This window comes from Phoxinus phoxinus (assembly GCF_949152265.1).
Source record: "Phoxinus phoxinus genome assembly, chromosome: 11".
Taxonomy (NCBI): Eukaryota; Metazoa; Chordata; class Actinopteri; order Cypriniformes; family Leuciscidae; genus Phoxinus; species Phoxinus phoxinus.
The window spans coordinates 5560347-5582383 of record NC_136886.1 but is presented as its reverse complement, the minus strand read 5'-3'; the positions used below and the strand labels follow the sequence as shown (position 1 = coordinate 5582383).

The window sequence follows — 22037 nt, the reverse complement described above, 5'->3', positions numbered from 1 at the left end:
GCTGTGAATACTGTAAAATGTAATTCTGCATGTATTTTAATGAGATGAGCCGGAAATCTAAATAACATTAATGAGTTGCATATGCCTATTGTGTGTAACACTTCTCTGATGTCTGTGGCTTGTCGCTGACATCAGTTGATACATTAAAAATAGCTTCTGTTGCTCTGGTTTATAGATCTAACAACATAATATATAAAGAGTCTAATAACATAAACTAAGCAGAATCTGGGACCTCAGCGGATGATGATGCATTACTACAAATCATCTGCAAGATGGTAACTTTAAAACTTATTTTGTCCATTTTAAACACTAAAATTAACGTTTTTCGAAGTGAACCTCTTTTATAGACTATGGGAACAGACAATAACATAGGCTTCTTATTTTCTTCTAACGGTGATGGAAGATGTATCTAGAAAATGCATTGCTTGGTGAATATTTTAAAAAAATGTAGAAGTTTCTGTCATGATTAACCATGTGCCTGCCTGCGCGACATATGGTGAGTGCAGTTTAAGAACTAGGATATGCAATGCATATTTTTGCACTGAACCCATCAGTTTGCAAATGATAAGTTCATTTTGCCTCTTTAGAAACATGTAGCAAATGGTATATTAGACCTTTAAGAACCACCATCACTGTAAGAGCAACTACATTATCCTTTATAGTTTGATTTGGGCCAAAAAACAGAGTTAGCCTTGTGAAAAGAGTGTGTGCATGTGTGTGTCACTCAGACAGTGTTACACTCTTCTTTTACTGCTGTAATTTGAATCTTTGTACAAAATGTACAGTAAGTGTGAGACATGGAAAAAAGCAACATATACACTGAAAACACTTCTTATAGAGTCAGGCAAGGGGGCGTTTGGTACTCAAATCTCACTCACTTATTGCTGCAGCGAGTCTGAATTAGAAAATAAAATACAAAAACAAAAAAGTAAACATACTAAAATGTCATAGCTTAACATCTCCCCCCCCACCCCATCCCACGTCCGTAACATTATATGAGATAGATAACACCTGTACCACATTTTGCAGAAAAAACAACCGGATCAAACCGGTTAGACATTAGAGTTTTTGATTCAAATTATGGCGTTTTGGGAAAAAAAGTATAAAATGACAAATAAATAAAACAAAAATAAATACTTTGTGTAACAAAGTGGACCATTAGAGCACCAAAAGCTGGCCCCTGCTTTCATGTGATTGGATAGCAGGACAGGAAGTGTGGTACAGAGAGGGTTACGATTGGTCATTGTCTGGTGATGGGCGGCCTCTTTTTTTGTTGTTGTTAGTATGTCAGTTTGTAGAGCAGCTTTTTTTCTTTTCTTTTTTTTTTTTTTATAAAGAAATAAACATGAATACCATGGGAGGGGGATATGAACCCAATATCTGACTGTGCAGCTATCAAAACAATTTGTACACTTAATACATTGACAGATTTGCTGTCTTTTTCACTCTTTTTAGCAAAGGAATTTGGTTTTTGACGAAGAGACAAGCAATGTTTTTGCATTTGAATTATTTTCTCCTTCAGAGTTAAAGCAAAAAAAAAAAGAAGAAAAAAGCCCCACACCCTGCCTCGAAAATGTTGACTATTGTTGTCGCCCAAAGAAAAGGCAAAGAAAACCTGTAAAAAGCAAACAAATATATATAAATAATATATTTACACATAAATATATATATTTATATATACTGTATATAATGTTTCTTGCTTTATACTACACAGCATCAGGCATTTCGTCTTGATTCCTAAAATATAAACCAGAGGCAGGATAAACGAATGAATATAAAAAACAGAGGGGGAAGGGGGACGTGACGGACAGCAGCTCGCCCCAAACTCCACTGATAAGCAGTGCTAGTAAAAGTTGCGCTCGGCCGTCGATCTGACACCGGCGTTGCATTTGTTTTTCCCATTCTAGAGTTGTACGGGGAGGCCGGTTCTAGATCGGCACAAGGAGGGGCGGGGAGGCAACATCCACCCAGAGTCTGATGAGCAAACAGGCAATCGGGGAGGGGGGTCAGAGTTGAAGGGAATCGACAGAGGCAGGGCAGAGCCAAACAGCGCAATGAAACATATCTTACTTACATCTTAGCTCATTTTACACGTACAGTCGTGATCAAGGCACAGGGAGCTTCTACAAGTTACTTTTTTTCTTCAATAAAGTTGTACAAAATAATACATTTTACAGTCTGTACAAGAATAATGATCCAGCAGAGAAATCAAAAGACAGACCAAAAGCCAGGCTAAAGGGGAGGAGAGGAAGTTGGAGGGGAGAGAAAGAGAGAGAGAGAGAGCGAGAGAGCGAGAGAGCGAGAGAGAGCGAGAGAGCGAGAGTGAGAGTGAGAGAGAGAGAGAGAGAGAGAGAGAGAGAGAGAGAGAGAGAGAGAGAGAGAGAGAGAGAGAGAGAGAGAGAGAGAGAGAGAGAGAGAGAGAGAGAGAGAGAGAGAGAGAGAGAGAGAGAGAGAGAGAGAGAGAGAGAGAGAGAGAGAAATGATACTCTGAAAACAGGAGAGAGCAACTGGGAAAACTGGAGGTTTAAAATGGTGCATATTAGCACACACAATCTGGGTAAACTAACAAACAGAAAAAGGTTGTATTATTACATATACATATATATATGTATATGTAGTTTGGATTTTTTTGCACTGCATTTAGTTCACTGTTCTGCATGAGTCTGGCATTGCATGCGCTCGCCTCTCCTGCGATGTATCTAGAGAAGCAAGCCATGTGATGGGTCTTGTGTTCAAGTCATTCTCCGCTCCACACGCAAAGCAACCTGGGGCAGTAAATGCTCCAAACCCTCCATTTTTGTTGGAGAAAAAAAGAAGACATTTTGCTCTACATTCTGTTTTTTGTTTGTTTGTTTGTTTGTTTTTTTTAACGTACGGTCCGTCGTTTTGCTCTCAACCAGGGGGGATCTGTCCACCTTTGGGGTGGGATGGGGTGTTGGGAAAGGGAAAATGGGGAAAAGTTGAGAGGGACACGCCAGGCTTGCACAGGCACTAAACGCTCAACAGGACCAAAACGGTGGAGGATAAGAATAGCGTGTGTATGTCTTGTGCATGTGCATCAATATAAGTAACGTGTGTTTAGGCATATGATCGGAAAAAAGACAAGTTTGACGTGTAACATACATAGGACCGCGGGTCAGGAGTTTAGCTGGACGCATGTCTGTATGTGTACGAAATGGCTTCCTTGTCCTGAGCAGTCCTGGACAGTTTTTTTTTTTTTTCCTCTTTTCTCCCCCCCCCTCCCTCTCCCTCTCACATGTTTTGTTTTCCTCTCTCTCTTTTATTAACATTGGTAGTCCTTGGCTGTGTTAACAAGTCTTTTTGCCAAATATCACAGCCACGCTTTCATCAGTAACACAGTGCATCCCCTTGCCCCAGCCCCTAGTCACTCAGGATGGAGAAAGGCCATGTGAGTGTGTCTGTATGTATGTATACATATATGAATATATATACATACACGTATGTGTGTGTGTGTGTGTGTGTGTATGTATATGCATGTATGTATTATATATATATATATATATATATATATATATATATATATATATATATATATATATATATATATAATTTGCATGTGTGTGTAAGTGGTGGGGACTCATCAGTTTGAAGGTTTGTGGTTTGATATCGGGGCGTGATGTAGGGCAGGGGGGCCTAAAGAAAGTTCAGGTGGTGAGTTTGCGTCCCGTCATTCCTGCTGCGATCACAAGAGTTCGTACTGTCGTAGGTGCATGCGCTGGATGATGTCTCTGCAGTCGTTGAACACTCGGCGGATGTTTTCCGTGTCCACGGCGCAGGTGAAGTGGGGATAGCAGTAGTGCCGGCCGTCTCCACTCGCTGTACTGATCCTCTGAATAGACAAAAGGTAGTCATTTTATTAGGACCAGCAACATGACATGGTTTAAATCACAATGCAAGGAAGTCTGACCCTTGAAATTCACTGAAGTAAACATCCTATAAGAGTTTATATGTATATGTATAAACTAACATTTAGGGTCGTAAGATTTTTGAAAAGTCTCTTATGCTCATCAAGGCTGCATTTAAAAAAAAAAACAAATACTAAAATATTAAAATATAGCTGTGTTCTATTTGAATACATTTTAAAATTAAATATATTCCTTTGATGGCAAAGCTGGATGAAAACATTGACAGCCAATCAGGATCCACCCTGCTTTAAATATCTTGAGCGTTGTAATGCGCGCTTAGAATAAACAACGCCAGTCTTCAGTGTCACATGATCCTTCGGAAATCATTCTAATATCCTGATTTGGTGCTCAAGAAAAATGTCTTATCATTATCAATGTTGAAAACAGTTGAGCTGCTTAATATTTTTGTGGAAACCATGATAATACATTTTCAGGATTCTTTGATGAATAGAATTTTTTTTAATGGGTATCTTTTGTAACATTATAAAATGTCTTTACGGTCACTTTTGATCAATTTAACGCATCCTTGCTGAATAAGTTTCGATTTCTTAAAAAATAAATGAAAAAATAAGACTAACCCCCCTAAAAATGAAAAATACAGTTTCTTGGCCAGTACACACACACAGTACAGTATATGGTCAATTTTCCTCAACTACCATAGCTCAGAACTTCAGGACACAGGGTGATGTGATGCCATGATGATTTTGGTCGCATACAAGAATCAGACTCACCAAGAACTCGTCTCGGATGAAATATTTAGCTCTCGTAACTCGTGGATCTTCCCCTTGCTCTGGTGTTGCTGTTAGATAGAAAGCAGAGATGTCTAATTAATGACACTGATGCCATGATATCCAAAGTTACTGTGTGGTTCAATTTTGGGTTGATACAAGAATTTGTATTCAATTCAAATATATGAATGAAAAACGATTTGATTTTACTAACCATCATCTGGTGTAGTGTAGCGTGCAAACTCTGGGAAATAATCCTCGATTTTTGATTTCCCCGCCAAAACCTTCTCAGCCAGCAAGTCCTGCTTGTTTAGGAACAGAATGACAGAAATAGTTCGAAGCCACCTGAGAAGGCAAGAGAGAAAACAATGAAGAGATTTTGGGGGAAAAAAGGTAATCATAAAGCTACACTTATATATTTTATAAGTACACTCTCATTAAGCCCTCTTCTTCTCTACATGTGCAAGCATGTTTTAGGCATCCAAAAAGTACCTGTTATTCCAGATGTTCTTGAACAGGTTAAGTGCCTCCTGGAGTCTGTTGGTCTGATTGTCCTCTCTGAGCACCATGTTATAACTGCTGCTGGCTACCACGAAAATGATGGCGGTCACGTCTGTAACAGGAAAGAAAAGGATTTTAGCATACACTTTGAACCAGCAATGCAAAACAATATCCATCATAAACTTGCCTTAATTACAACCAGGGCCTGAAATCTACACTCGCCAAGCAGCAAATGAGAGCAAAAATTGGCGTTGGCGAGAATATCGCCAGTTGGCCAGTAGCATTTTAATGAATTCTAACAATGCAATGTTGTGAGAACATAAACAAATGTGAACGACCCTCAACAGTTAACGGGCCGGTGCAGCATTGTCACAAAAGATTGAGCCTTGACAATTGAAATATTCAACACTGTGTAGGAAGCTTTCTGTGTGCGAACATCCAAAGCAAATTCAAATAAAATGATGTCAACCCGTCTCTGGGAAACATAGTCGGTTATGTCTTAAGGTATAGAAAACCGTAAATGTGTATCATCATATTAGATCTGTGCATTAGCTCTTAAAGTGTATAGTCCCGCTGCCGTCTGTTTTAATGTTAATCAAGAAACAAAGGCCAAAGATAAAATCACTCACTGCTCTGGACAGAATAACTTCTGTAACTTTAATAGGAATTAATCTCTGTTTAATTTATACAGTGAAGACTTTTACATGCCACCAAATTTGATTTCTTTATTACATTTCTGCATCTGAAAAGTGAATTTTAACCAGTATGTAAAATTTTGGTGTCATAACTGTTTTCACAAAAATAGCTTAATGGCAAATAAAAAAAAATATTTATGGCTGGTAAATATTCTTAAGTCACCGTTCATTGATTGGTGTGGCAAAAAGTTTGTTTTAGGCCCTGATTACAACAAATTGTGAATAATGATGAATAAACGAATGTATTGGCCAGGCTAATAAGCTTTATGTCAGCTCTGTGAATAGACAAAAAAATTTGTGTGAATTTTGAATAAATATGATCATTAATTTACCTTTTACACTGTAATAAAAGTACATCTTCCCTTTAATATCAGCATTGGCCATTCAAAAACCCTTCTCAATGGACCTTTATTATTATCATTATTATAAAGCAATAAAAGCACAAGTTACCATTAAAACACTGGATCCATTTCCTGCGTTCGTCTCTCTGTCCTCCAACATCAAACATACTGCAGAAAAAGAGAAAACGCATCAGTCCAAAACCCACAGACATGATGGCATGGACCCGTTTACAAGCACTTATTTATGTAGTGTAACGGTGTCCCCTTTTTCCACCGAATTGTAAAAAACACACACACAAAAAAAAAACAATTATGATGTTGACCGTTTATGTTTTTCATCTATTTTTGTCTAAATATATATATGAAGGCCTCTTGGTCAAACTTACTGAAAATTTACTTTGTCCACTTGAAATCGTGTCTCAAAAATCCCAGAAGTCAGAACTCTGCATCGGAGCAAGTCCTGAAAGAGGGAAGCAACAAAGAGAAGAGTTCAAAGTACATTTACAACAAAAAACATCTTTAAATCATACGCAATAACAGAACAATGGCTTTTAAGATGAGAACAAGAAAGGCCAATGATATAAGCTTCAATATCAAGCATGTTTGAATCCCGGCATGTGGATCTTTACGCACCTGATCAGTGGGAGTATAGTCGCTCTGTTTTACAGTGTCAATCCTGTCCAGGAAACTAAAATGAAAAAAAGATATAACATTATTAACAACAGTCTAATATTTCTTCAATACTTCTTCATAATCAATAGGATAAGACTAATATGTTATTTGAATTAAGAGTAATGAGTAAACAGAGAGCTGGATTTATTCCAAACAAGTCAAGACAAGGAAGAAGTGTTATGCACAACCCAGAGTTTAGTCATTGCCGAACAAGCATCCATTAAAAAGGCATTACCACATGACTATATTTATTTGTCATATATACCATCCATCCCTAATAATAATTTTAAAAACTGTGATAAACCCAATATATTTTATAGCAATATTGAACCAAAAGTTAATTTACAATAAAACACAGCATATATATTCGCAAAACTTCACACACACATTTTCAAATCACCACACGACACAAATCAACCATGGAGGGGAAAAAATGGCAGCTGGCACAATCTGCAGCTGTGGAATAAGCCAGCAGGGGGCGCATGTTTGTGTTGCAGATCAAAGCAGGCACGGGTCTGAGTCATAGTGATCAGAGAGCGCTCAGTCAGACACTGCTCTAGTCAATGGATCGGCTCTAGTGGGAGGAAACGGAGAGGGGAAGAGAGGGCAAAACAGAAGGAGGGAGGGGGATCAAGAAACGCTGTCTTAGTCAAGCTGCTATCCGGTGAAACGGCTGCAAGATGGTGGGGCGGCTCGAACTCGACTCCTGCTTCTTTGTGCACGCAGCCGAGATCTTAGACACTCGTCAAAAATAAACATACGCAGAAAGCGATAATCGATGTCCCCAATGATACGCTTCTCGTTCAGAACTGGCTCAATTTTTTATAGAATATCAATCATATTTATAATGATTATAATGATGCTGACAAAAGACCATATAATACAATTTTCTTTCTATACAGGTGATACTCGAAAAAGTCAAATATGGTACAGCTATGAAAACCTTTTCACAATATTCAAAATTTGAATTTGGGGTTTTCATAAACTGTAAGCCATAATCATCAAAATTATAACAAAAAAGGCTTGAAATATCTCACTTTGCATGTAATGAGTCTATATAATATATTAGTTTCACCTTTTAAGTTGAATAATTGAAATAAATGAACTTTTGCACCATATTCAAATTTTTTCGAGTTTCACCGGTAATAGAATATTCTCAACTAGCTGACCCTCAACCTTTTTTTTACAGTTTTAGTTTTTTCCAACAAACTGCTCAAATATAAATATATATATATATTTATTTATTTATTAGGGATGTGCGAGACAATTCGACTAAAGATACTGCTGCCTGCTAGTCAACTTTGAAATATAAAGCATAACATTAAATGTGAAAAAAAAAAAATGTAAACAACTAATATTTCCGTTTAAATTACCATCATGTTAATGTTACATCTTGAAATTAATATATTATTATATATATATATACAATGTTTACTCGGAGGATGAGCAAGATGGAGTATTTTGAGAGCCTACACAAAACTTTTCCATTTTCTTCTATTGTCATGTCAAAAACTAGTATTAAACTTGCTTATAGGCTTGTTATGCTACAGGTTATGTAGTACTACAATTTTTAATTGTAATTCCCCCTGAAATCAAAGATTTAAGTTTTTAGCTTTTAGTATGAATATGTTAGCCCTACGATTATGAATAAGCTGGTGTGCTCCAAAACAATGACAACATTTCCATTTAGGAGATATAAGCATTCAAAACTTACAGTCTCTCACTTCCACTAAAATGGATCACAAATTTTTATGACATCACCGCAGACTTCAGCTTCTCATCACATCTTCTGTCCAATCAAATGCTCTCTAGAATCTAAAGCTCCGCCCCCTATGCTACAAATACCACCTGACCAAAGGGACCGTTGACACGTCACGGAGCAATACGGGTTTGAGATGTGTGTTCGGTTCTCAAACGCTCAAGTTTTATTCCATTTTCCAACTGTACGTTGGTTAAGAATGGCATGGCTAGAATTTATTCACAGCTCTACTATTGAATCCAACGTATCATTAGTGCTCGGATTCGCTTTCATGGTGCTGTCAAGTACGAATTGCAGTCTGTGAGGTAAACGCTATTGGCTATTTGAAAAAGGGGAGGAGCCATTCAATGTCCCACCTTAGTTTCCTGTTTCAGTGGACATTACGTCAATGCAGCATTCAAAGCTGCACGTGCCAAGGTACTTTAGTGTGCCTTTAAAGGAAAAACAATATGAATGACACTTACTTGACAGCTGAACAGTTCCTATATTAACATCGTAATGAAGAAAATACGCTCAAATAACAGTGTTCAGACCGTCAAACTTTTCATACACAAGACGCGCGTTTAAACCCGATCAAACGACACCTTAACGTGCTGACTTATGTGGACTCACTTTTATTTGAGGAAATCTGTTAATAATAGGCTATTGGGTCTCTCAACTTATTGGTCCCACGCTATTCAGTTGATTTTAATAAATATATCTCTATAATGGCTAAGGGTGTCACGATTTCGATCGAAATTAAGTCACAATCTCGATCATCGAATTAAAAAATGGAATCATCGATGCTGCCACGCCCCCATGTCACGTTCGGTGACGGTCGGCTTGTCAAGCGGAAAAAAACACGCGTTGAAATGCTGCGAGTCAACCTCCTTTGGGGGCCGCACACCCGACGAGAAGCGCCGCGTCTATGACAACTCGAGGTATCGCACACCCGACGAGAAGCGCCGCGTCTATGACAACTCGAGGTATCGCACACCCGACGAGAAGCGCCGCGTCTATGACAACTCGAGGCATCGCACACACCGGACGAGAAGCGCCGCGTCTTTACAACTCGAGGTATCGCACACACCGGATGAGAAGCGCCGCGTCGCGTCTATGACAACTCGAGGTATCGCACACCGGACGCGCGCACTTTCTCAGTTTATAACCTGCAATATTATGTTTAAGGACATTATGGAATTAAGATCATGTATGTCATGAGGCTACTCTACAATCAAATAAGTTGCTTAGTCTGCAGTCTGAAGCACTTTATCTCAGAGAGCGTCCGTTAACTGCATGTATCCTGAAAATCCGATAACATCAGCAATTTTCATTCAACCAGCTGATTTCTGAATGTAAAACATGTAGGCCTAACGTTATATATTGCAGCACAGTGTGAAGTCACAAGACAAATAAATGTATATAAACTATATTAATTTAAAATAAATGTAATATAAAACTATGTAAATGGCGCTCTGTGGCGCAGCAGCATTAATTTTGAACACGGTCCCGTTGCTGGGCGCTGCGGACAGACGCCGAATGGCGCCGCCGGTATGTGTGTGCGCGCGTGTGTGTGTGTACACTCAGAGAATAAAGTGATAGAATTTTAAAGACGTGGCTCTGCGCAACGCATAGATGTATCTGTTAAACTGTTTGTTTGTTTGTTTTGTTGTGAACTTGAATGTCATCTTCTGTGAAGAAGGGGTTACAAGGAGAAACTATTGCAGGTTATTTTGCTTAAGTTTCCAATTGACTGAAGATATAAGTTATTGTTACATTGTGTTCTTAATAATTTTTTTAAATTTGACATTTGGTCTAAATTTAAATTTGGTCTAAAAATAGCATAGCAACCTGTGCTTAAAAAAAAAAAAAAAAAGTAAAAACCGAGAATCGAATCGAACTGTGACCTTAGAATCGAAAATTTAATCGAATCGAGAATTTGGAGAATCGTGACACCCCTAATAATGGCTAACGTTGCTTAAGTGAACGCTTAAGTTTAATATAAAATTATCATAATGCAAGGCAAGAACATCGCATGTGTCTCGACCTATTTTTGGTTGTATTCAGAATGGGATTTGACTGTTCATAGATTAAGTAGTCAATTTCAAAGGGATCGCATATACACACTGTCTCCAGGGTTAGACTAGTCAACTAGTCGGTTGCAAAATTTCCGCTTAAACGGTATTGAAATTAGCCGTTGCGCACATCCCTAATATTTATGAAAATAAAATAATGTTTTAAAAAAATTCACAGCAAATGATTACGGTAATGAACTAGTTCCTTATAATAAATAATTTAAAAAGTCTCTTGAATCACAAATCTGCATCTACAAAAGTACAATCATTAAAGTATTGTAATTAGAATCATTAAAATTTCTCACAAATGCCAGCGAAAGTGTAACGCCTAAATCAAAGCATGAGGGAATCAGAGATGGTGAGAGAAACCCGCGCATGTGCATCCCCCCCGTCCAAGGCCAACAGGAATGTAACATACAGGGTTGAAATGTAACAGCAAAGCTGTAGGTCCCACACACAGCGGCATGGACTGCACTAGTGTGTGTGTGTGTGTGTGTGTGTGTGTGTGTGTGTGTGTGTGTGTGTGAGAGAGAGAGAGAATGCATGCAACACGCACAGTAGGCCGTACAAATGAAAGTGTGGCACGTCACATGGAAGAGGGGGCATGAACAGAAATAAAAAGAAGCAAACGATGAAAGACAGACAGGATAAAATGCAGACAGACAGATGGCTGAGGCTCGCACAGACAGTTGTATTGTGACCGCAGCCGTTGTCTAACACCATATCTCAATTATTGCCTTTCTTCCTATTAATAGAATGATTCCAACAATAGCCCAGCCAGCTAGTCAGACATAATACAACTCATGCCCCTCTGGGTACACTAGTTGAGAACGCATGCAGCCTCCGCTGTCGTAATGCCAAGCAGAAGAGACAACTATAGTTGCGACAGAGTATATATAGCCCTGCATTCCCAAATCCAGCCTCAACTCAAGAGGAATTCGAGAATTCAAGCGGCCGCACGGCAGGAAGTTTGTGAAATTGTTGCGCGTCGATGTCTGCCAACAGTTGCAGAGATTCTGGTTTGGAGCAGTGTAAAGCACAGACACTTGAAGAAAGCATGTGATAGATGTTAAAAGTCTTAACACACAAGATGGATATTAATACATATTGAGTTGCTCTTATAGCATGCAGTGTAGATATGATTAGGCAGCAACTTCAATTAAAATAAAATTGTAAAAACACTTCAAGCTGTAAATGGATGGTCTGAGACACACACACACACACACACGTCATATGACTTGGCCTACACAATTTCTGTTCAGCTCCTTTTATTTATTATATAAAAAGTATGCAGTTCACTCGTGCTTTAAGCAATTCACTGCAGGAACAATGCAATAAAGCAAGTAAAAGTGTAGCAACAACATTACAAAAAAAGTGTATAATTTATACATGCGCACACACACTCTACTGACAACTGTTTTTTGGAGAAAATATTTATTCTGATATTAATTAAAATCATGAATTAAATTAAATAGTGCGGTGCCATTTGTAAACCCAATTATTCTTAAATCACAAAAACTGCCCGTCTATGACAGCATTAATATTTGATTGATCAACTTTTATTTTTAAAATGCATTCTGGACTGAACAGAAGAGTTTGAGCCAAACAGCTGTTCTGGGAGAGACGCCGATGGCACCATCTAGTCATTTATCAAATGTCCAAAATATTATATTTTTGGTGCATTGCTGTGTTAAGTGGTTACAGTGCTAAAAATTATTCAGACTTGCACAAACTTAGTTGATAAAAGATGGCAAACAGTATCCCAAACAAACAAAAGCTTTACTGATGATTATAAACTATGACAGCATGTCTACACCAGACACGAGTGTGCGACGTACATAGAGTACAAAAACTGTCCGGTAAAAGGAAAGTGCACGGGTAATACCACAAACATGCAAAGTCACTTGCAACGCCATCACCCTAATCTAACTGAAAATATTTAATTTACTTAAAATGCTCAATTTAATATACAGACTGAACAACTTTTTGCACTGTTTTCTAACCGTTTAGACTTGAATAAAGAGAGAGAATAAAGCTAGTCACATGGCAGGATGTGCGATGTCAAGTTTAGGGATCATAGTTGATCGGTTCCGGTTCTGAACGCATGTAATTCGTGGATTAATTGCAAAGTTGAACCATCATAGAGTGACCGTTTATCATTTGCATGTGTTTAACCCCTTATATTGGCATCCATTACATATTTAAAACAGTAATATCCAATACTAAACCTAAACTAATCTTGACAAACTATATATCCTTTGAAAGCTTACAATCTCTAGTTTACATATTTGGTGACTGATTTTCAAAATAAATGACTGAGGAGCCGTAATTTTTCAATTTGCAACAAGAATATTTTCATACTACTAAGGCGTGTTCAGACCTTTATTTTGAAATTGTGATGAACATGAAAAATCATGAAAGAATGGTAGAAACCTCAGTTTGTTTTCATGCCAAGAGTTCAAAAGATAGCATCCATTCAATTCTTCTTCTGAATACTACTTCTGAATAGGATGTCTACTTCATAAATTGTATGAAAATTGTCAAAATAACAGTTCAATCACTCAAACAACATATGGAAATGGAGGCGCCCTTATATGGGCAGAAATGTCAACTAGTGAAAAAGTTTGGTACTGCACCTTACATCTTACTGAAAGCTTATTTTTTGAGATATCAACCTAAAGAGAAAAGCACTTTTGTAGCTTTAACACAGATAAATTGTATTAATTAATTACGGTATATTTAATTTATACAGTGAAAACTATGCAATGTTATTGTACACCTGATTATTCAATGTCTGTACCTGAGTACAGTTTTACCTGAAAAACAAACCGCTGCTTATTTCATTAGTATTTTGTTCTATTGTATTTATCTATGCTTGCAATTTGTTTATTATTTTCTATGCAGATGCAATCTCTGAACAAATAATAATAATAAATCACCCCAATCATTCTAGAATGATTAATTCTTTACAAATAGAGCTATTCAAATTATCTGGTGAAATTGTTTTCATATTGCAGAAAAACTAAATATTGTGCAGCCCTAATTTGCAGTCACCAAAAGCAACTTTAATAAAAATGTTTTGTATGTTTTATATAAAAAGTAAATAAATTATAAATATATGTAAAAAAATAAAATAATAAATCATTAAATGAACAACTGAGCACTATTATTAAACTTAAAAACAAAAATATTTACATTTACAATGGACCACAGCATGGAGCATTTAAAATTGAATTAAAAAAATATACAAATATTTAAAATATGAATAAAAAATTAAGTCTCCTGGATGGCTAAAAATAAAGGCAAGAAAAAAAGAAAACATGCAAAGAGAAAAATCTATTCATAGAGAGTGCCGATGGTGTATTAACATGGAAAAGCTGATAATATCCTCATCGCTTACTAATCTGGTTAATATTACAGCTCATCTAGTTAGCAGTGGAGTATTAAGAGTGTGGATTAGGCAGCTTCCGGGGCCAATCGCAAACACTCTTTAGGCTCAGTGTGGGCCGCGTGTGTGTGCGTGGCACGATACGGCACAGAGGATAGCAGAGCCTTTCAGAAACAACAGTGGCGTTCAACAACAAAGTTTTTTTGTTTGAAAAAAAATTACTTGCATTGGTTGTGCTTGTTTTATTATCGGTTGAAAATATATAATAAAAAGGAAATACAAATAATAATACAAAATAAAAAGTTCAGCATTTCAACTTACAAAAAGCTACCAATATTTATCTCAGGAAATGTTAATTCAACAACAACTTGGAATTAATCGATAGCCTCCGCCGCATTTTCTCTCTCTTACACACACACTTCTGTAAGTTTGCAACGCCAGAGTAAGGGAGCAGCAGAAACCGGGAGAGAGGGAGCGGTGGAAGAGAAAGAAAAGAGAGAAGGCTGTGTCTGACATTACAGCGGCGCTCCAAAAATAGCTCCCTGGCGCCCTGGCCTCCAGCTCGGTTGTCATAGCGACAGAACCACAGGCGCTATAAATAGACTATCAGCTCCAAATCTTGTGTGACTGGAGAGAGGCCAGAGAGAGGGAGAGACAGACAGAAAGAGAAAGAGTGAAGAGAAAAAGAAAGACAGAGGGAGTGGAGCGAGAGCGCGAGAGAGAGAGAGAGAGAGAGAGAGAGAGAGAGAGAGAGAGAGAGAGAGAGAGAGAGAGAGAGAGAGAGAGAGAGAGAGAGAGAGAGAGAGAGAGAGAGAGAGAGAGAGAGAGAGAGAGAGAGAGAGAGAGAGAGAGAGAGAGAGAGAGAGAGAGAGAGAGAGAGAGAGAGAAAACAGGTCTGGTTTCGCAAAAGAGGGATAGGGGAAGAAAAGGGAGAGAAAGAGAGACACTCGAAGAGACAGAAAGAAACATGGCGGATGGTTCAGGAATTTTTTCTCTCCATGCACTGGGCTTGTGTTTAGGAACTACGGACAAGCAAGAATGCAATGTTTATCTGGTTTACAAAAAGCTTGTAGAATATATATTTTTGTTTACACGTAGTAATATATATATATATATTTTGCTTTCTTTGAAAATAGACAACCTTAATGAAACATTATTTCCTCTCTGAAACGCATGCAAGCAAGAATGCAACATTTCTTTGGTTTCTGAAAAATAGAAACCTGCACACATGAAAAATTCTAGCATGTTACCATTTGAAATCACGTATTCATGTAATTTTGTAATGCCAATGTGTGAACAGCTTGTAACGAAACTTTAAAAAAAATTAGACCTTCCCCGACTTCCTAGATTTTCTATGAAAGCCGGTAGACTGATTTTTATTTGAAGGACTTGAGCCGTTTTCACCAGGAAAATACATTTACTCAGTCGGATGTTGTTACAAACCTGTATTGAATTCTTTCTTGTGCTGAACACAAAATAAGATATTTTGAATAATGTGGGTAACCAAACATTTATAACTTTTTATAACAAAATAACTTTTATTTTCAACAGAAGAAAGAAATTTATTCGGGTTTAAAACAACTTGAGTAAATAATGAAATAAACAGAATTGGGGGAACTATCCCTTTAATGTTAATTAAACAACAAAAAGCAAAGAGAAAATCACTCTGCTTTTGACTGAGAACTTAGTAGCTTTAATAAGAATGAATGTATAATGTATACAGTAAAGTCTATGTAGTGTTTTATTTTTTACATTTCTTTCTTGAATGCTAATGATAAATACACCTGTAGCTAAAAAAATAAAGCACTGTTTATTTAATTTGTATATTATGTTGTGTATATGTAATGTGTATCTTTGTTCTTATTTTTTAATAACAAAAAAATAATGACAAAGATTTTTATCTTCGCCACTTAGGCCTAAATGTCAACCATTATTTTTTTTTTGTGACCTTGTAAGGCTTATTTTGTCAAATAGGGAGATTAGCTTGGCTGCAATGTTTAGTCACTTGCAAAATAGTAAAACCAACATGCAAAAAAGATTTGTGATAAAATGCTGAATTTCTTGGGAAAAAAACTTGATATATTTTAGACACCGGTTACATCACTTGCCCATCGCGGCATCGCCCCCCTCCCTTGATTTCTTTATATTAATAAAAAAGTCGCAGCACAGAACAGCAGCAGGAATCCTGTTTCATTGTACTGTTTTTCACAAAGAATAATAATGAACCCACCATTCAAGCAATTCCAGCTAATTTGAAAGCAAAAGTAAAATGCGCACGGCCGCATGGGCATTCACAAGTGATTGAAAAGAGGGAAAAACTCCAACATACGTTTTAATGACCTCATCTGTTGACATGATGCCGGTGAATCGCAGAGCTGGTACAAACATATCCGTATCGCTACGATCAGATGCTTTCTTAGCCTCGGTTTATTTTGTTATTGAGGCGAAAGCATGCGCCACATATTTACATATTCATCTAAACGTCGCTCTCAGCGGTGTAGACGGCGTCTGGATGTCCACTGCAAATGTATTTACAACTTTTTGTAAAACTTATTCTAAGTGAAGCTGAAGAACGAAAAAGAAAATCGCCGTGAGTATATTGGGGCCTTTAATCACTTTTAGTCTCTCGTACGCTTCATGCGCACGAGTGCGACTGCGAGCACAAGCTATAAGTTACTGGCTGCAGTTCACTTAAGGGCCACGGTGTCACTAATAACAAGGCTTTCTGAATTCAACACACAGCCACTTTAACAAAAAAAAAAAGCATAAACCCTAATAAAAATAAACTTCCATGCACTTGATTGACACTTAAGAAACGCAACAAAAAATGGAATGCAACGTTTCTGCAATGTCATTTCTTTTTCACCTATATATACATTTTAAATAAAGTAAGCTATGTTTTTTTTTTTTTACTTTCTCTGAAAACTTTAAACCCTTCTTTCATTATGCAAACAAAATGCAAACTAGCAAGAACATTTCTCTGGTTTACGAAAATATAGAAAGCTCCATGAAAATACTGTCCGCATGCTTTCTGTAATAATAAAAGTGTCTTGATTTCTTTATTTGAACACCTCTTGCACACCTGAATAGTTGCAGGCAGGTGCGTTGGATACAGAATATAAAAAATCCTGCATACTGCTGTTGCCTGCAAGAAATCCCATTTTTACTGAGATAGCAACATTTCAGTCAAAAGACCTTTGTCAGGAATTAAAAAAAAAAAATCTATGCACTTGATTTGCATTTACAAAACGTAAACAGGCAGGAATGCACCATTTCTCTGTTTTATGGAAATGTAGAAAGCTTGTAGATAACATCAAAGGAAAGGGAAAAAAAATTCTCCATACACTGTATTTAGGCAAACGAAATGCAAAAAAGGAGGAATACAAAGTTTCTTTAGTTTATGAGAACAGAAAGCTTTGTGTAAAGGAAATATTGCTTTACACGCAATTATTACACACTCGCCCTGAATACACTAGAACCACAAATAAACATTTATTCTCTGGTTTACAGACACAGCCATCTTTCTTTGATAATATACATGCTTCCCCTGAAAACAGCATAACCCTAATGAAACTATTCTCATTGTTTTTTTTCTATCTCAGCCATTTTCTGTGAGTGCAGTGAGGCTACTAGCAGATGCAGGAAGAACTAGTAAGGAGAAGGGGGAAAAAATGTTGCGGGATGAACAAAAACTGTGATAAGTCTGTATTCTTCCCTTGCTTTTAGTAGCGATTTTCTTGTTTGTCTCCGCATCAATGATAACATTATTGAGCCCACAATACTGCTGCAGCTTGAACGTACAAAGAAACAGAGATGAATAAACTAACGCATACACGTCCAATATGGACACATGGCCATGTGACAGGAAGAGCCTTGAAAACGCTCAGACAGAAAAATGAGCTCATAACAGGACGAGCAGTTGACGACGCTAGTTTTCTTGCTGAACGCGTTTACGTGCTTGTGCGCGCTTGAAACAGCACCGTCATTCTCCTCCGTCCCTCTTTGCAGTCTGGGAGGTTGGGAGTTGCCCTCCAAACCCTCGCAAGTAGCCACCGTTATCACTTCAAGCTCATTTTTCTCCTTCAAAAGGAGAGATGCATTATTTGCAATACTTGCGGATCTTCTCTGTCTCTCAAAGCGTCTCCTTCTGCTGCGAGTGAGTGAACCAGAGAGTTAAAAATAGCGCTCGCTCTCTCTCTCTGCGCTACGTTTACATAAGCGTGTGGGGGGGGGGGCACTTCCGGTCTAAACGGCTCAGGCCAGCGTCTGATCCACAACAACCACCAGTGGATGAGGGAGAAGACAGGACACACGCACACATATGCGCCACAATGCAGGAAACCTTTCAATGTATACCCAACCGTGTTCAACATTCATACCTCCATCGTCTATCTGTCTAGCACTCATCAGTCTCTCTTTTTCACGTTCTGTCACTTCTACCCTAATCACATTTCTATTCTCCTCCTCTTGAATGCATAAATCAGTCCGATACATACAACGTGCTAAGAAAGTCACACAAACAATTTTACATCAAGTCAAGCGAGTCGAGTCCTACCAATCTGACCAACTATTACATGTATATTCCAATGCGAATCAGCTTGGTTAAATAGCTCTCATTTAGCTTTCAAATACTAATAATTCTGCACAATTAAAAAGCAATTCAAAGCCAGCATTCAAAAGAATCTGAATACTCACTACTGTGCGCAGTCGATCAGTTGATATTCGTTGGATCTTTCGAAGCAAGCTCTCACGCCTTCATCCTGCCACAGGGTCTTTGTGTGTTCATAAAATTCCTGTTGGGAAGACAAGTGGAAGAGAGGACAAACCCATAAACCAGTTGTCGGAATCCAGGCAAATCTTTTACACCTCTGTAGTTTTTAGCCACGTCATTTTTTTAACATGTTTGTATGGTTTGCAAAAACTCTTTAGAGCATGCTAACCTGTATCAAAAATAAAACCCACTATCACTGACTGGTCCATTACAGACTCTGGACGATTGTGGTTCGGTTTCTAATTTCAACTATTTTGATTCTGATAACATTTTTGTGTCTTTTAAAAAAAAAAATCTAGTCAAATTGTATTTATTTTTTTATCAAATAAAAAAAAAAAAACAGATTTTAACAGAATAACAAATAAAAAAAGAAATTTGTATAGGAATTCCAGGGACTGGGGACAAAAATAACAACATTTCTAATGAGGAATGTCATGTCTGTGAATACACATACAATCACAAGTACGAGTTTACGTGGGAAAAAGATTCCCAACCCGATTTTCCCTCCGTTGACAAATTCAGAAATTTTGGACTTGTTGAGAGAAAAAAACATACACAAGTCGCATCAGTGTAAAAATCCCTTTTTTATTATTAGCCTACATTAGGAAATGAAACGTTAAACATTATAAACACTATTAACATGTAGGCCTTTTTTACTTCCCCTAACTCCACAAACAATCCTTTAAATTAATGGTATTCAGAACAAAACAAGAATTAAAAACAAGTATAAAGTAAAAAATTAATTAGTGACATTCACCAAAAATGAATTTTATTTTAAACTGATTTATTTGAATCGCAACTGGCATTGGGCTTGTACACCTCTCAACTCATTCGGTCCAAGCGTTTCCATATTTGCGATGCAACACCTGGATGCCCAACTATTAGTTATGTAAAGAAGGCTTTGTACTTCAGACAAGAAATAAGCGGAGAAATAAGTTTTGAATAACAGCAAGTCGACAGTAGGGGGATGACTGTCCGGCACAGCCTTCACATTGTACAACAGACAAATTAAATTAAGCAGAATAACTTTTTGTGTTTAAATTACTGGATTTTATTTTGATAATGAACAACAGGCTACATGACGTGTGTGGGCGTGAGGCATCGACGCGATCACTTTCCTCATAGCAGCGGAAACAACTTAATTCTCTGTCATTTATGGTCATACAGATAAGACCAAGACATCATTTAAAACAGTAAAGTGTATTTTTATGTGTGTATATTCAAAATAACAACAAAATGTCATGCTATTGTAAAATAAAGAAAACAAACAGGACGCGCTTTCAGCCGTCTCAGTTTAAACATCCATTCTGGAGCACATCACACAAATGAACCAAAACACTGCGATTACTTGACGCACAGACATGAGAAATATATCTAGAAACCGTGCCTAGCCTAGTTATGAAAAAAGTCTACGTTTTGGTCGGCGCCGATAGCCTTGTGGGCAACTGCCGACATGTAGCGCCGTTGTGCTTCGGGCAACCCGAGTTCGAGTCCCGGCTCGTGGACCTTTCCCGATCCCGTCCCCCCTCTCTCTCTCACCTCACTTCCTGTCTAGCTACTGTCCTATCCGAATAAAGGCAAAAACACCTCACTTTGGAATATAAATTGAAACCGCATGTTTCAGATGATAAACATGTGACTTGTAGTCCAGAAAATATGGTATAGCAAATTATTTCGCTGACCCTCTGGCTATGGGTCACAGACCCCACTTTGAGAACCTCTGCTTTCAAGACAAAAAATAAAGCCAAATTAAATTACTTCATTTAACAAGCTGTAGAGGACAATATTGGTGGTAGATGTTAACATTATACGCATCAGTTAAGCTCTTCTGCTTTCTTCTCTCGGATAACATGCATAAAAATCACCAAACAACAACATACGCACCTCATGTTTAACAAAAGCCACATTTATAAAAGAGTTCAAGACAGAACTAAACGGTTCTGACCACCCACTGCGATTCAGATGTGGTGGTGAAATATGAATGAGCATTTGAAATGAAAGAACTTCCAATAAAAGCAGGACACAGACAGCTTTTCCACCTTATAAAGCTGTTTATATGTAGTGCCCATAATGGCACGAACCTGAACAGCAAACGAGCAGGGACAAAGGAAGAGCGACACCGTGGTCCCAATAGGGAACAAGACTTTGTCTCGCTTGATCTTTGTTTGTGTGTTGTGTTTGGAAATGGTAGCATTCACGTTGGCACAGCTCCTTTAACATAAAGTAGTGCCACTACACGGTTAAACATGTAGGACCAGAGCCACACACTTGAGAATCACGCCACCCACCAACTCTCACTGCTCTTAACATAAACATTTCATTTGTGGGTATCTAAAATTTTGTATCATGCTATTTAGGATTAAACTTTTTGTTTCCATCATTCAAAAATGTTAATGGAAATCTACGTGGCATTAAATATAAATATTAGGCTAAAACTGTTCTGCATTATTATATAAATGAAAATGGAAAAGTACCATACTTTTGAGTATTTCAACCGTTTTTACTGGTTTTACTAACATTAAACTATTTGAATGTACTTGGCAACAGTGGCTGTTTGGTAAAATGACAGATCCTCTTACTAAAAAAACAAAAACATTATTGATATGGACAATGAAATGGCAAAAAAGAAAACCACACATACATTTTTAGCTATGTTGCCCAGCCCTAGCATGAGTAACGCTAAAACATTTTGTGTGCGTTATTTGTATTAATCTCATCTACATCTGCTTTTCTCTCTGTCCTTCTGCTAATACTCTTAACCAGTTTCCTCCTAGCTCGATAACTTTATTTTTTAATGGAAATATTACAACTCAGCAGTGCAACAGTGTAAAAATAGCAGTCATTTACAAACTTTAATGGGACTTTATATCCTAAAGTGACATGACTGAGTTATAAATGTCAATAATTACTTTGCTTTTTATTTTTGTCTCTTACTAGCAACACAATCAACCAGTCAGACTGGTTCCCAGCAGGCCCTGGGGCCACCGAGGGAGAGAGAGAGAGAGGGTGGGGCACTATCTTCTTTGTAGTAACGCTACAACTACAACCACTTCCTGCATTCAATTCTGAAGTTTAACAGTTAACGATCAACTCGGAATCACGCGGTTATCCAGACGATCCGGTGACACATCCAGTTTTTAGGTGTCAGAAATTCCAATTCATTGTTTTCATAAGCTAATAATTCTTGTAATGTTCATGTAAT

At 37.6% G+C, this 22037-nt stretch overlaps 1 protein-coding gene across 2 annotated transcripts in view; it reads right to left on the bottom strand.

Annotated features, from left to right (window-relative positions):
* Nucleotides 1-729: 729 nt before the first annotated feature.
* The window catches only part of gnas (GNAS complex locus), a 36601-nt gene continuing 15293 nt past the window's right edge, over nt 730-22037 (bottom strand). For both annotated transcript variants that reach the window (XM_079629568.1, XM_079629569.1), the window contains exons 5-12: nt 18760-18857; nt 6825-6879; nt 6578-6651; nt 6301-6359; nt 5147-5267; nt 4869-4999; nt 4658-4725; nt 730-3850 (exon numbers count right to left, since the gene is read on the bottom strand). In XM_079629568.1, the coding sequence (XP_079485694.1) occupies nt 3704-3850; nt 4658-4725; nt 4869-4999; nt 5147-5267; nt 6301-6359; nt 6578-6651; nt 6825-6879; nt 18760-18857 (753 nt within the window). In that variant the 3' untranslated portion in view covers nt 730-3703. The remainder of the gene's footprint in view (nt 3851-4657; nt 4726-4868; nt 5000-5146; nt 5268-6300; nt 6360-6577; nt 6652-6824; nt 6880-18759; nt 18858-22037) is intronic.